The sequence below is a fragment of the Ascochyta rabiei genome, chromosome 10 (genome assembly GCF_004011695.2).
Source record: "Ascochyta rabiei chromosome 10, complete sequence".
NCBI lineage: Eukaryota > Fungi > Ascomycota > Dothideomycetes > Pleosporales > Didymellaceae > Ascochyta > Ascochyta rabiei.
In genome coordinates this window covers 1,594,614-1,605,869 of record NC_082414.1, presented here as the reverse complement: position 1 = coordinate 1,605,869, position 11,256 = coordinate 1,594,614, and the positions used below count along the sequence as shown (strand labels likewise).

General features: G+C 57.2%; 5 protein-coding genes across 5 annotated transcripts, besides 14 other annotated features; 4 read left to right on the top strand and 1 right to left on the bottom strand.

Annotated features, from left to right (window-relative positions):
* Positions 1–91: 91 nt before the first annotated feature.
* Positions 92–114: a tandem repeat.
* Positions 115–125: 11 nt separating this feature from the next.
* Positions 126–161: a tandem repeat.
* Positions 162–277: 116 nt separating this feature from the next.
* Positions 278–319: a tandem repeat.
* Positions 320–344: 25 nt separating this feature from the next.
* Positions 345–377: a tandem repeat.
* A 108-nt stretch (positions 378–485) lies between these two features.
* Positions 486–563: a tandem repeat.
* Positions 564–647: 84 nt separating this feature from the next.
* Positions 648–1,503, bottom strand: EKO05_0006655 (uncharacterized protein; the record flags this gene model as incomplete). Its single annotated transcript, XM_038940246.2, has 4 exons — positions 648–967; positions 1,021–1,089; positions 1,146–1,298; positions 1,356–1,503. The coding sequence occupies 4 exons, from the start codon at positions 1,501–1,503 to the stop codon at positions 648–650; spliced, it is 690 nt and encodes a 229-aa protein (XP_038798152.2).
* Positions 1,504–1,552: 49 nt separating this feature from the next.
* Positions 1,553–1,624: a tandem repeat.
* Positions 1,625–1,776: 152 nt separating this feature from the next.
* Positions 1,777–1,809: a tandem repeat.
* Positions 1,810–2,084: 275 nt separating this feature from the next.
* EKO05_0006654 (uncharacterized protein) lies at positions 2,085–3,161 on the top strand (the record flags this gene model as incomplete). Its single annotated transcript, XM_038946177.1, has 1 exon — positions 2,085–3,161. One exon carries the CDS (start codon positions 2,085–2,087, stop codon positions 3,159–3,161), a length of 1,077 nt encoding a protein of 358 aa, XP_038798151.1.
* A 56-nt stretch (positions 3,162–3,217) lies between these two features.
* Positions 3,218–3,249: a tandem repeat.
* A 237-nt stretch (positions 3,250–3,486) lies between these two features.
* On the top strand, positions 3,487–6,720 carry EKO05_0006653 (uncharacterized protein; the record flags this gene model as incomplete). The annotated part of the gene is made up of 1 exon (XM_038946176.1): positions 3,487–6,720. The coding sequence occupies one exon, from the start codon at positions 3,487–3,489 to the stop codon at positions 6,718–6,720; it is 3,234 nt and encodes a 1,077-aa protein (XP_038798150.1).
* Positions 6,721–7,001: 281 nt separating this feature from the next.
* Positions 7,002–7,032: a tandem repeat.
* Positions 7,033–7,084: 52 nt separating this feature from the next.
* Positions 7,085–7,121: a tandem repeat.
* Positions 7,122–7,200: 79 nt separating this feature from the next.
* Positions 7,201–7,363: a tandem repeat.
* An 87-nt stretch (positions 7,364–7,450) lies between these two features.
* EKO05_0006652 (uncharacterized protein) lies at positions 7,451–8,573 on the top strand (the record flags this gene model as incomplete). The annotated part of the gene is made up of 2 exons (XM_038946175.2): positions 7,451–7,637; positions 7,699–8,573. The coding sequence occupies 2 exons, from the start codon at positions 7,451–7,453 to the stop codon at positions 8,571–8,573; spliced, it is 1,062 nt and encodes a 353-aa protein (XP_038798149.2).
* Positions 7,542–7,598: a tandem repeat.
* Positions 8,574–9,416: 843 nt separating the features above from the next.
* EKO05_0006651 (uncharacterized protein) lies at positions 9,417–10,087 on the top strand (the record flags this gene model as incomplete). Its single annotated transcript, XM_038940627.1, has 2 exons — positions 9,417–9,533; positions 9,593–10,087. The coding sequence occupies 2 exons, from the start codon at positions 9,417–9,419 to the stop codon at positions 10,085–10,087; spliced, it is 612 nt and encodes a 203-aa protein (XP_038798148.1).
* Positions 9,765–9,806: a tandem repeat.
* Positions 10,031–10,076: a tandem repeat.
* Positions 10,088–11,256: the final 1,169 nt, after the last annotated feature.

Below are 11,256 nucleotides of genomic sequence, written 5' to 3'. Positions count from 1 at the left end.
CACTACAAGACAGGGAGAGAACAAGAAAGAAGACGAAATCGAGACGAAGAAAAACAAAGGGGAGCAGATGCTTCACCATCACGCTTTTCGCAGAGAGAGAGAGAGAGAGAGAGACGGGAGGATATTTTCTTTCTTTCTTTCTTTCTTTCTTTCTTTCTTTCCTCCTTCTTCTCGACATCGCACATGGACAGTCCCCGTCCTGGTATCATTGATATAGCACGTCACGACAAGGCCCTGCGCAGCTCAATCCCTCCCCTTGCCTGCGTATCCACGGCGTTGTGCATGTCCATGTCCATGACCGTATCCGTACCCATATCCAACCCGCTTCGTCTCCTTTTCCGATTTCTGGCTCTGGCTCTGGCTCTGGCTTGGCTCTGTGTGTGCGTGTTGTGGCTTGCACGCAACGTGATGCAGTCTTTCATGTGGTGGTGGTTGTTTTTTGTTTTTGTTTGCTTCGTAATCTCGTATCAAGAACCGTGACTTTATCTGCTTCCACTTCTGCTTCTGCTTCTGCTTCTACCTCTGCTTCTACTTCTGCTTCTGCTTCTGCTTCTACTTCTGCTCGCGCTCCGTCTCGTCCCAGATGATTCGCGGGATGGGAAGCGGGGGTTGTGCGCATGGCTTGGTTCAATCGCGATGAGCCGTTGCTATGCGGTCATGCCAAACCCAGGCTCGATGCCGGACTGCCTCAGCGCCTTCGCTTTCCGTGAGTCGACGTCCTTCTTGTCGGCTTTTTGCTGGGCTGCTAGCGAGCGGACGTGCTCTACAGGCGCATACTTGACGCCGCGCGGCGTGTCTTCCCGGTCGAGATCTACGGTGGCGCAAATCGTCACGTTCTCGCCTCGTATGGTCATGAGCCCCGGCAGTTTGACGTCGTGTAGGAGCCAGGCAGGCTCCGAGGGGGACGAGCCGAAGTCGGGGTTGCGCGCAGCTATTCGCTCGTGGCATTCCGTGAGGACGAGGTTGGCTGGGGGCTGTGTTAGTGGACGTGCTCTCGAGGGTGGATTGGGCAACACGTACCGAACTGGTCGTAGGAGCGGAGGATGCCAATGTACTCCTTCTCGTCACGGAGGAGGACGTCGACTTTCTCTGCAGCCGTGTCAGCCGTGTGCCGTGGCTACCGTGTGCCTGCTAGGGATCCGTACTGTCCACCATGTCGAGGAGCATCGCCGAGGTCAGGAACGCTTGTGGCGGGAGGTCGACGGGGAGGATCTGCTGCGGCCCAGCCGGTCGGCCTCCACCAAGAACAGGCGGGGCCAGAGGGGGTGGGCCGCTCGTACTGTACACGCCTCCATAGCCTGTTCGCGCGCGTCAGTTCCAGCTCGACACGTGCGCCCGCAGGCATTGGCTCGTACCTGGGCCCGAAGACGGTTGCCCTGGGGCGTCTACGGCGTGATCGGGCGGTGGAGGATCGACGGAGCGCTGCAGCATGGCGGTGAAGCTCTGCGCCATGTTCGGGGGAGCACCGGCGGGGCCACCGCGGGGTTGGTTGGGGAAGGACATGGCGAGGTCGAGGGTTCGCGGGGGTGGCGACGGCGGTGGCGGTGGTTGTGGCGTGGGCGTGGGCGTGGGCGTGGGCGTGGGCGTGGGCGGCGGCGTGGGCGTGGGCGTCGGCGTGGGCGTGACAGCGTCTTTAGCGGTTCTGGAGCTTGTGCGCGGGTGTTGCCAGCATGGCGAGGCCTGCGCGCGTTCTTGTCTGCCTGCCGGTGCTGCGACCTGTGCAGTGCACGCAGCTCGAAATCGCGGGACACGCTAGCCCGCTTAGTCATTCAATCGCCTCCCTCGCCTTGCCCTGCCCTGCCTGCCTGCATCGCCGAGCACGAACAAAGGCGAGCTGCGGGATCGGATGAATACACCACAACGTTTCTTGTTGGCTTAGGGTGCCGGGTGGTGACCCATGTCGGAATCCTTCTGCTTTTTGATTGCCTGGACGTGCTGCGTGAAGAAGATTGAGCTCGTCTGACGGATGGCGGACGAGTTATGTCATCGCATCCTCTGCTGCGGACGAATGATGGCACCCATTGTTGACGTGCTCTGTTGAAGCGTTCGCTATTTAGGTGGTCCCTTCTCGACGCTATTCTAAAATGCTCAACAACACGTCTCTCTTCCCCTCTGAATATCAACATCTCGCCCCATCCATCTCCGTCATGGCCGCTTTCATTCGCATGTTCAAAGACAAATGGATCACGCCGCCCCAGCCTACGACGGAAGACTACAGCGGCCGGGTCGTCATGGTTACCGGGGCGACGTCGGGCATTGGGAAGGAGGCCGCATACAAGTTTGCCGCCCTGGGAGCGTCGCAGGTCATCCTTGCGGCTCGAGACCTGAACAAGGGCGAGTCGACCAAGGCTGAACTGGCCAAACGCCTCGGTCGTGACGATGCACTCGCAGTATGGGAGCTGGACATGATGTCCTACGACAGCGTGGTTGCCTTTGCAGATCGGGCACACGCGCTCGAGCACCTCGATGTTGCCATTCTGAATGCCGGTGTACATCGGGCCTCGTACCACGTGGGCGAGCAGGGCTGGGAGGAGGACTTGCAGGTCAACACCCTGTCCAGCGTGCTCCTGGGCGTTCGCCTCCTGGCCAAGCTGAGGCAATCGAAGCACTACACTGGCAAAACGCCGGTGCTGGAGTTTGTCAACTCTGGCCTGCACCAGAGCGCGGTGGTGCCGAGTGAGGTTCGACAACAGCCGAGCATCCTGGCGTACTACAACCAACGCGAGCAGTTCAAGGAAATGAACCAGTACAAGTACAGCAAGGTGTTCCTCATGTACGCGACCAACCAGCTCGCCAGCGAGGTTTCTTCAGAGGAAGTCATCATCACATCCATCTGCCCTGGCGTCGTCAATTCAGATCTTGGGCGGGACCACTTCTTCCCAGGCGTGTTCGTGTTGGCTGCAGCGATTGTCTTTCTGATCATGAAGTCGCCCTCGCAAGGAGCCAACCTGGTTCTGAGTGGAGCCACACAGGGTGAAGCGGTCCACGGAAGGTTTTGGCAGAGCGACATGATCAAGCCTGTACCACCTGCCCTCAGAGGGGCTGCGATGAAGGAACTGGGGTCGAGGGTCTGGCACGAGATGGTCGAGACGTTGAAGAAGGAGGTGCCGCAGTTTGACAAGTGGCTTGAAGCTGCTCTTGAACAGAAGCAGAGGGGGTAGATTGTGGTTCAGTAGTTGGTGTTGTGTATTGTGTCGTCTATTGTGCAATCAGCTGGGCTTGTGCTTGTGCTTGTGCTTGTACTTGTGCAAGCATCTCGTGTCGTCTATTGTGCAACCAGCAAGCATCTCGTGGCGGCCTGGCCGGGCTCCGCCTGCTGGTCTGGACTCTGGACGAACACGACCCCGAGGCTCGAGCACAGACAATCAGCAATGACGTGTGACGGATGGCACTCGAGTGAACAGCGCACCCCCCCCCCCTCTTCCACCCTCCGCCTCCCACCCCCGTTCTTCTCCACTGAAAGCTTCGGCAGCCCGCGCTGGCTGGATGAGATCGCCCTTCCGCCGCACGCCCCCGTCCGCCCACGGCACCGCCTCTCTCGTGCGCCTCTTCTTCCCCCACACTCGAGCACGCGCACGCGCGGGACTCAGCAAATTCCGCCACAAGACGCTCCCCTCGCTCAAGCACCGCGCGCAGTCCCGCATCTACCAGTGCCTCGTCTACCGCCGCGCCCAGAAGCTCGGCAACAAGGCGAGCCTCCTCCAGCGGCTGCGCGGCCACACTCGACGACTCCTCGGCGGCAGCTACCTCGAAGATGCGGCACGGCTGAGGCGCAACGACCTGGCAAAGAGCACTGGCAGCGACAAGCCCCGGAAAGCAGGCATGAGCAGCTACCAGGGCGGCGAGTCGGGGGCGCGGCGACGGAAGCTTGCAGGCTACCTCAAGGCCGCCAACGAGCTGCGCCAGTCGTACGTGCAGCAGTATGCGCCCAACTTCAGCAGCCGCGAGGGCCACTACGACTACGAGGACGACACCCCGGGCAGCTTCCCCGATGCCGCCATCGTCCGCAGCGGAGAGGAGGAGATGATCCTGTTCCCCAGCTATGCACGCAAGCACATCAGGCGGAAGCCCGAGGCCGTCCCAGGCACCATCCAGGAGTCGGCTGGCGACGGGCGTGACGTGCGCGACTCGACCGGCGCCGGCGATGCCGAGTTTTGGAAACAGCAGTGGGACAACTACGAGGATGACAGTGCCGTCGTCGACGTCGATGTGCGCGGCTGGATCTACTCTCCTCACAAGGGCCAGATGAGCAGAAAGCAGCGGCTGTTCATTGGCCTGGCACGCCAACTCGTCGGTGTGTCAGCACCGCCCGCCGCTGCCTCGGCTTCCAACTCGTCTGCGAACAGTCGAGACCCAAGTCCCACTCGCACGGGCTTTCGAGATCGTGCTTACATGCGCCACTCCCAGCGGGACGAGATGCAGTTAGCAAACGAGGCCGAAGTGATCTTGAAAAAGGGCGAGCGCGAGGCGGCGGCGGCTGCAAGAGGCGCGTACAGCGAGCAGCCCAGCCGCAAGCACCAAGATGACACTCAGATATACCGGACGCAGAGCGGGGACAGTGTGCGCACCACGGGAAGCACGAAGCCTCGCAGCCTGGCGCACAGCCAGTCCAAGGATTCGTTGAGGAGCGACGACGAGCACATCACGCCGCTGCAGAAGAGAGCGTCGTGGAACCAACCCGCAGACATGAGTCCTGCTGAGCTTGTGGAAGCGAACGCTCGTCTGATGGCTCGGCTACGCCATTTCCTCGCAATGCCCATGGCCAATACACCCATCAGCGTCTTCTTCTACAACGACACGATATCAAAGCAGAGGACCATCTATACCAACGCTGCGGGGCACTTCAGTATGACCGCTGCACTAGACTTCGTACCCACACACGTACGAATCTTGGCCTCGGAGCAGCTGTCAGCCACGGAAGAGGTTCTCATCACCGATGCCAAGGGTATCAGTGTCATTAGCGATATTGACGATACAATCAAGCACTCCGCCATCAGCAGTGGTGCGCGCGAGATCTTCCGCAACGTCTTCATTCGTGACCTGAGCGACTTGACCATCGACGGTGTCAAGGAGTGGTACAACAAGATGTCCGAACAGGGCGTCAAGTTCCACTACGTCTCCAACTCGCCCTGGCAGCTGTACCCTGTCATCTCGACATACTTTACAATGGCTGGGCTGCCGCCCGGTTCTTTCCATCTGAAGCAGTACAGCGGCATGATGCAGGGCATTTTTGAGCCTGTGGCAGAGCGTAAGAAGGTCACACTGGACAAGATTGCACGAGACTTCCCCGAGAGACGCTTCATCCTGATTGGTGATAGTGGAGAGGCCGACTTGGAAGTCTACACTGATTTCGTCCTCGAGAACCCAGGGCGCGTTGCAGCTGTGTTTATTCGAGACGTGACGACAGTAGAGACGGGAGGCTTCTTCGACCCCTCGGTCGGTCCAACGTCAGGTTCGTCCTCACCTCGACGCGATGGCAGCTCCGGCCCTTCAAGCTTAGCGAGCCCGGCGAGCGCAAGCCGTGCGTTGACTGAAGAGCACGACCCTGAGCTCAGAGCCGCAATTGCCGCCTCATTGCGTGAGTTTGAGGAGGAGGACAGGAAGCGTCCGAAGCCACGGCTGCCAGAGAACAATCAAGACCACCCTGATAGGAGACCTAACTTACCAGCGCGAAAATCGTTTCAGACTACCAAGGAAGAGCCGGTAGCAAATCTAATCGACCTCTCGTCAGACGATGAGCCAGAAAGCCTACCGGCGTTGCGACGAAGAAACACAGAGACCGAAGCCCCCAGCGGACCACGACCAACTTCAACGAGCTCAAGCGTTGGCAAAGCAGCGCCCCCACCTCCGAAGAAGCCCAGCGCGCTTCAAAGTCCATCGAGCGACAGCTTGTACACATCTCCTTCGCCAACCACCAAGGCCAGAGCGCCTCTCCCACCCAAGCCCCGTCGACCGTCAACTACGATCCGCATGGTCGGTCAACCTAGTCCGCTCTCTCAACAAAGCGACGCGCCCACATCACCACCTTCGAATCGACCTGCACCGCCGCAGCCCAACTACAACACGAAACCTCAGTACGACGGCGGCCAGAGCTATGCAGGCATGGCCCGCGACAAACTCTATTCCGCTTACAACAATCTGCCCGCCTGGTCTTCTGAAGATCAACCGGCCTCGGACAACGCCAGCATTCGCTCGGGGTCAGACAACGGCAGCGTCCGCAAAGCGCCTCCGCCACCGCCGCCACGCCGCAACCCGGCTGGTGCAGCAGCATCCTACGTCGGCGGAAAAGCATCGTCAGCGTGGCAGCACGCGCCATCCCTGCCGCACCGACCACAGATGACATCGACACAGACCTCAGCACCCTTCTCTACAACCACGCAACGCGAGAAGCTGAACCGCACCAGCACGGGTAGCACACTGGGCTTGAACGGCGCAGGGCAGGGCCAAGCAGCTGACGGGCAATACACGAACAAGAAGGAGCAGCTTTGGCGGCAGCGCTGGGCAAGGGCGGAACAGGTGCTCAGCGAAAAGGGAGTCATCTTGCGAAGCTGGAGAGTGGGAACTGACGCCATGGCCGAGGCCGAGAGAATCATCAAGGAGAACGAGGAGAACAACAGAGGCGCAAACAAAAGCGGCGCCAGCGCTGCCACGGCCGAGATGACCAACGGAAACGGCACTCAAAACGCAAAGAGACACGGCAACAGCCCGCAAAAGCGATGAACTCGCGGTGTCGAAACAATAAACAGCGTCTTTTCCTCCCATGTAACATGTACAAACTAGTACCATGTATAGCGTACACGGCATTCTAAGAATTATAATCATCATTCTTATCTTTTGTTGTTCCAAATACTATGACTCTCTTCTACTTATCTCTTTATTCATCCATCTCTTTCTTATCCATCTCTATACTCATCCACCTCAATCTCGTATAGCGTAGCCTACAAAGTAAAAAATCAGCAACATGAAAGTATTAAGGAATTTTCAAATACATTCTTGAAACCTTTTTTTTTTTTTTTTTTTTTTTTTTTTTTTAATCGTGAAGAAGTTTTGTAAAACTTCTATATCATTCTAACAACTCTAATCTCAACTTCCATCTCAACTTCCATCTCAACTTCCATCTTAAATCGCTCTATATACTACATCTCTACGCGCGATACTTCCTTTACTCAATTCACCCACTCACCTGCCTCCGTCTCGTGTAGCACAGCACAATACAATACAGTACAATACAGTACAATACAGCACAGTACAGCACCCTACAGTACATTACAGCACAATACAATACAGCACAGCACAGCACAGCACCCTACATTACAATATAATATAATACAGTACAGTACAGCACAATACAGTACAGTACAGTGCGCCCTTTTCTCGCGCCCCGCACGCGGCTGACGGGCGCTGAAGGCTGGCTGGCTGTCAGCAATTAGCTGTATGGGATCTGGCGGGGATGTTCGGATCTCTGAGTCACGGTTGTGCTGGGCTGGGCTGGGCTGGTTGGTGGGGTGGTGCGGCTGTGATTGGAGGTCTCTTGGGGTGGGGTGGTGTTTGTGTTTGTGTGTGTGTGTGTGTGGATGTGGACGTGGATATGTGTTGTGGAGTACGGGGCGGGTACAATAAAAGTGTAATGCGGCAGAGTAAGTAAGACGCGACCGCGCAATCAACTCCACTGGACTTGACAACTGCCGTCTGAAACAGAACTCCGCGCACCTGCGACCTTTTCCCCGCCATTCACCCAACTCGCCAGCATGGCTTGCCCGGACTGCTTCAGGGGCGGGAAAGCGACTGGTTCCCCAAAAGGAGTGGCAGAGTTCCTCCATGGATACAACATCTACGTCGCTTCGCCATCTATCGCTGCGCAGGCTAACTCTACTGTCATCCTCTACACCGACGCCTTCGGGCACCTTCTCCCCAATAACCTCCTCCTCGCCGACGCGCTCGCCCAGGAAACAGGCTTCACGGTGCTGGTCCCCGACATCATCCCCGGCGGCGGCATGAGCCCAGACATCCTGCCACTGATGGACACCTTCTCTTCTCCGGAGACGGGGATGCTGGGGAAAGCGTGGGCGCTAGGAAAGGCAATGGTGCACGTGATTCCGTTCTTTGTGCGCGCGAGTCCGCAGAGCGAGGCGTGCACGCGCGCGACTTTGGGGTTTGCGCGCGCTGTCCGGGGGGATGTCGACCAGGGCGCAGAAGGGGGGAAGCTGGGACTGGCGGGGTACTGTTGGGGCGGGTACCAGGCGCTGCATGTTGCTGCCCGCCAGCACGAGGTGCGTGTTGATGCGGTTTTTGTGGCGCATCCGGCCAAGTTTGAACCTGTCCATGCGCTGGATGCTATGGAGGCGGGTGTGAAGCTGAGTTTTGCTCATGCGGGGCAGGATATGGCGTTGTCGATGGCAAAGGTGGAGAAGATGAAAGAGGGGTTGGAGGGTGGTGAGGGGTTTGAGTTGAGGGTTTATGAGGGCTGTGTGCATGGTTTTGCGGTGAGAGCGACGCCTGGGAAAGAGAGAGAAGCGGATGCTGCTGATAAGGCGTTGAGGCAGGCTGTGGGTTGGTTTGGGAAGTGGCTGTGACGGTGGTGGGAGGCCATAGGAGGAATGGACAGGAAGGCATTCAACATGCTGGATGTGGCTTTGGGTAGTCGGTGTTTGAAGGTCGCTGAGCGGTCTTGTTGTAGAAAGTATGGAGTCAAGGAAATGCATTTCGTAAAAGGAAGCCATCGAATAGATGGTTCCAGATGCATAGACTGGGTTATCAGATTTCTGCTGATGAGCGTGTTGTAGAAGCAACGCAGTGCTGCTAAAACCATCAAGCAGACGTAGTCATCAAGCCAGATGCGTTTCTTCTTGTCTCAGTCGTGCTACCTGCTGTGTACGTATACAGTCGAAGATGTGCTCATTTTTGCTGTTCCAATGGAGAGTTCAGCGTGTGCGAGACGACATGTGTTCGAGATGAGGCGTGTTTGCTGTGGCACGCTGTCGTGATATAAGTGGTGCTCACCAGTGACGATCAATCTGGGGAAGATGTTAGCGCGGTGTAGCCTCGACGCACTTGCGAGGCACATGATTGTGCAGTCGATATTGTCAAGTCCAGGAATGTGGTAGAAACTGGTGCAAGTGGTGATTGCATTGAGATGGTATGCCTGAGCCGAGTCCAGAGCAATGCCAATCCAGATGTGTCGAGCACAGGCTTTCTCAACAGACTTTGGTTGCGCTATTGCAGTATTGGCGTTGGATGGAATTGCAGAGGCTGGTACATGCGCGCCAACACTAGGCCGATGATGTCATGTGCTATCACATCAAAACAAACCCCATCTGCAGGTACGCGCCGTACGCGTCGACACCCTTTACCTCGAACCTGTGATACTAGATTTGATTGCATATCGACTTTGTCGCACCTACATCACACTCGCCAATATGCCTTCAAGCAAAGGAAAGCCAACGGACCCTAAGCTTCGCGAGAAGGTCAAGGAGGAGGTGAAGCAGAAGCCCAACAAAGACGGTGGTGGCAAGGGCCAGATGGCCGCGTGGAAGGTATTTCAATCGCGCAAAGAACGCGACTAAGATCAGAGAGCTCATTTTGACGCGCGCAGGCTGCTGAGATCTCCAAGGAGTACGAGAAGCAGGGTGGTGGCTACGAGAACGAGGCTGGCAGCAAGAACGAGCCTAAGAAGGGTGCGCCAGAAGCCAAGTCTGACAGCAAAAAGAAAACCGAGGAGAAGAAAGCCGACAAGGCTGATTCCAAGACCGAGAAGTCGGAGTCCAAGGAGGACGAGAAGGCAGAGGACGCCGTGGAGGAGCAGGAGGCTCCCGCAAGCGCGCAGAAGCCCAAGGCTAACGTAGGGAAAAAGGCGGACAAGAAATCCGACGACAAGGATAGTGAGGAGAAGGCTGATGCGAAGAGGAAGGCCGGGCCTAAGAAGGCCGCTGCACCCAAGAAAGAGAAGAAGGTGCCTCAAGAGGGCACCAGGCGAAGCACCCGAACAGCAGCGAAGAGGAACTCGCCCATCAAGGAGGTCGATACGGATGCCGATGAGGATGAAGACGAGGCGCCGAAGAAGAAGAAGACTAAGAAGACCAAGTCTTAGACTAGTTTGGTCATGTTTGTTCCGGTCATGGTTGGATAGGTATTCGGTTTTGGGTTTTGGAAAGGTGAGTCTTGTTTTCAAGCACACATGCGCACCACAACAAACGCGCTTCGACGATGCAACGTGTTTCATAGCTCTCTATCTGGTTCGTAATGGAACTCTTGAAGTGAGCTCTTGAGGTGACGTCTTGAAGTGACAGCTACCTGTTGGTGCCTGCGTCTGGTATAGGGCTGCGCTAGTGAAGCCTTGTAGGCAGACCACGTCACGAACTCGTCTACTGTGTACGGTACAGGCCTGCGATGCTTGTTACCGCTGCTGCTCCCATGCAAGGGGTGGCGCATAACCTCAACAAACAGCAGCCCAGCTACCACTGCCGACCTGGGCGCGCCAACGGTGCCTTGAAGGGCGACTGCCGCCCTGTACGTACCTCTGCGTACCTCGTGAGCATCCAGGTACGAATGCTGCTGTGCACTGGCAGGCTGGCACCAACCACCCCGTTTGTCATCGAAGCAGCGTCGAGACGAGGTAGCAAGCTCTGCAGCGGCCAGCCGTGCCTCTTGAGCGATGCCTGTCCATGTCTGCATCGGATCTCGGTTCCCGGCAACCGCTAGGCTAGTGGGAAGACAGGCAAACAAAGAGGAACTGGACCTGGCGCTTCCACATCGCTAAGCAAACCGCTAGCACACTTGGTTGCGAGCGGCATCAAGGGCCAGGCGAGCCAGCTCGGAACGAGTTTCGTTAGGGGCCGCATGGATTGTACCACCCCCCGCTATCGAAAGTGCAATCCAGACTGCCTTGCAACCTGTTTGAAGTGCTGTTCAAGACAGCAATCGGTAAGACAGCAGTCTGTAGGACAGCCATCTGTCAGCCAACGGCCGACATTGTTGCTTTTCATGAGCATGGTTGAAACAAAACGATCGACAGACAACTGGTTACCTACCCACTGTACATGGGCAGCGCGCTTACGGGACGATGCAGCTCAGACCACGCGGGAGCTATCCATGCAGCCTACCCGACATTGCATTGCAACTCGATTCCTGGCCCGCCTCTTGTGCGTCGTGGAGCCTCCTCCCCTCGCAGCCAGCAAACGACAACCTGAACGTGTAGAGCACCGCTCTCTGGCCTGAGGCCATCGCGCTCACTGCTCTTTCGATTGCTTGCCGCCACCA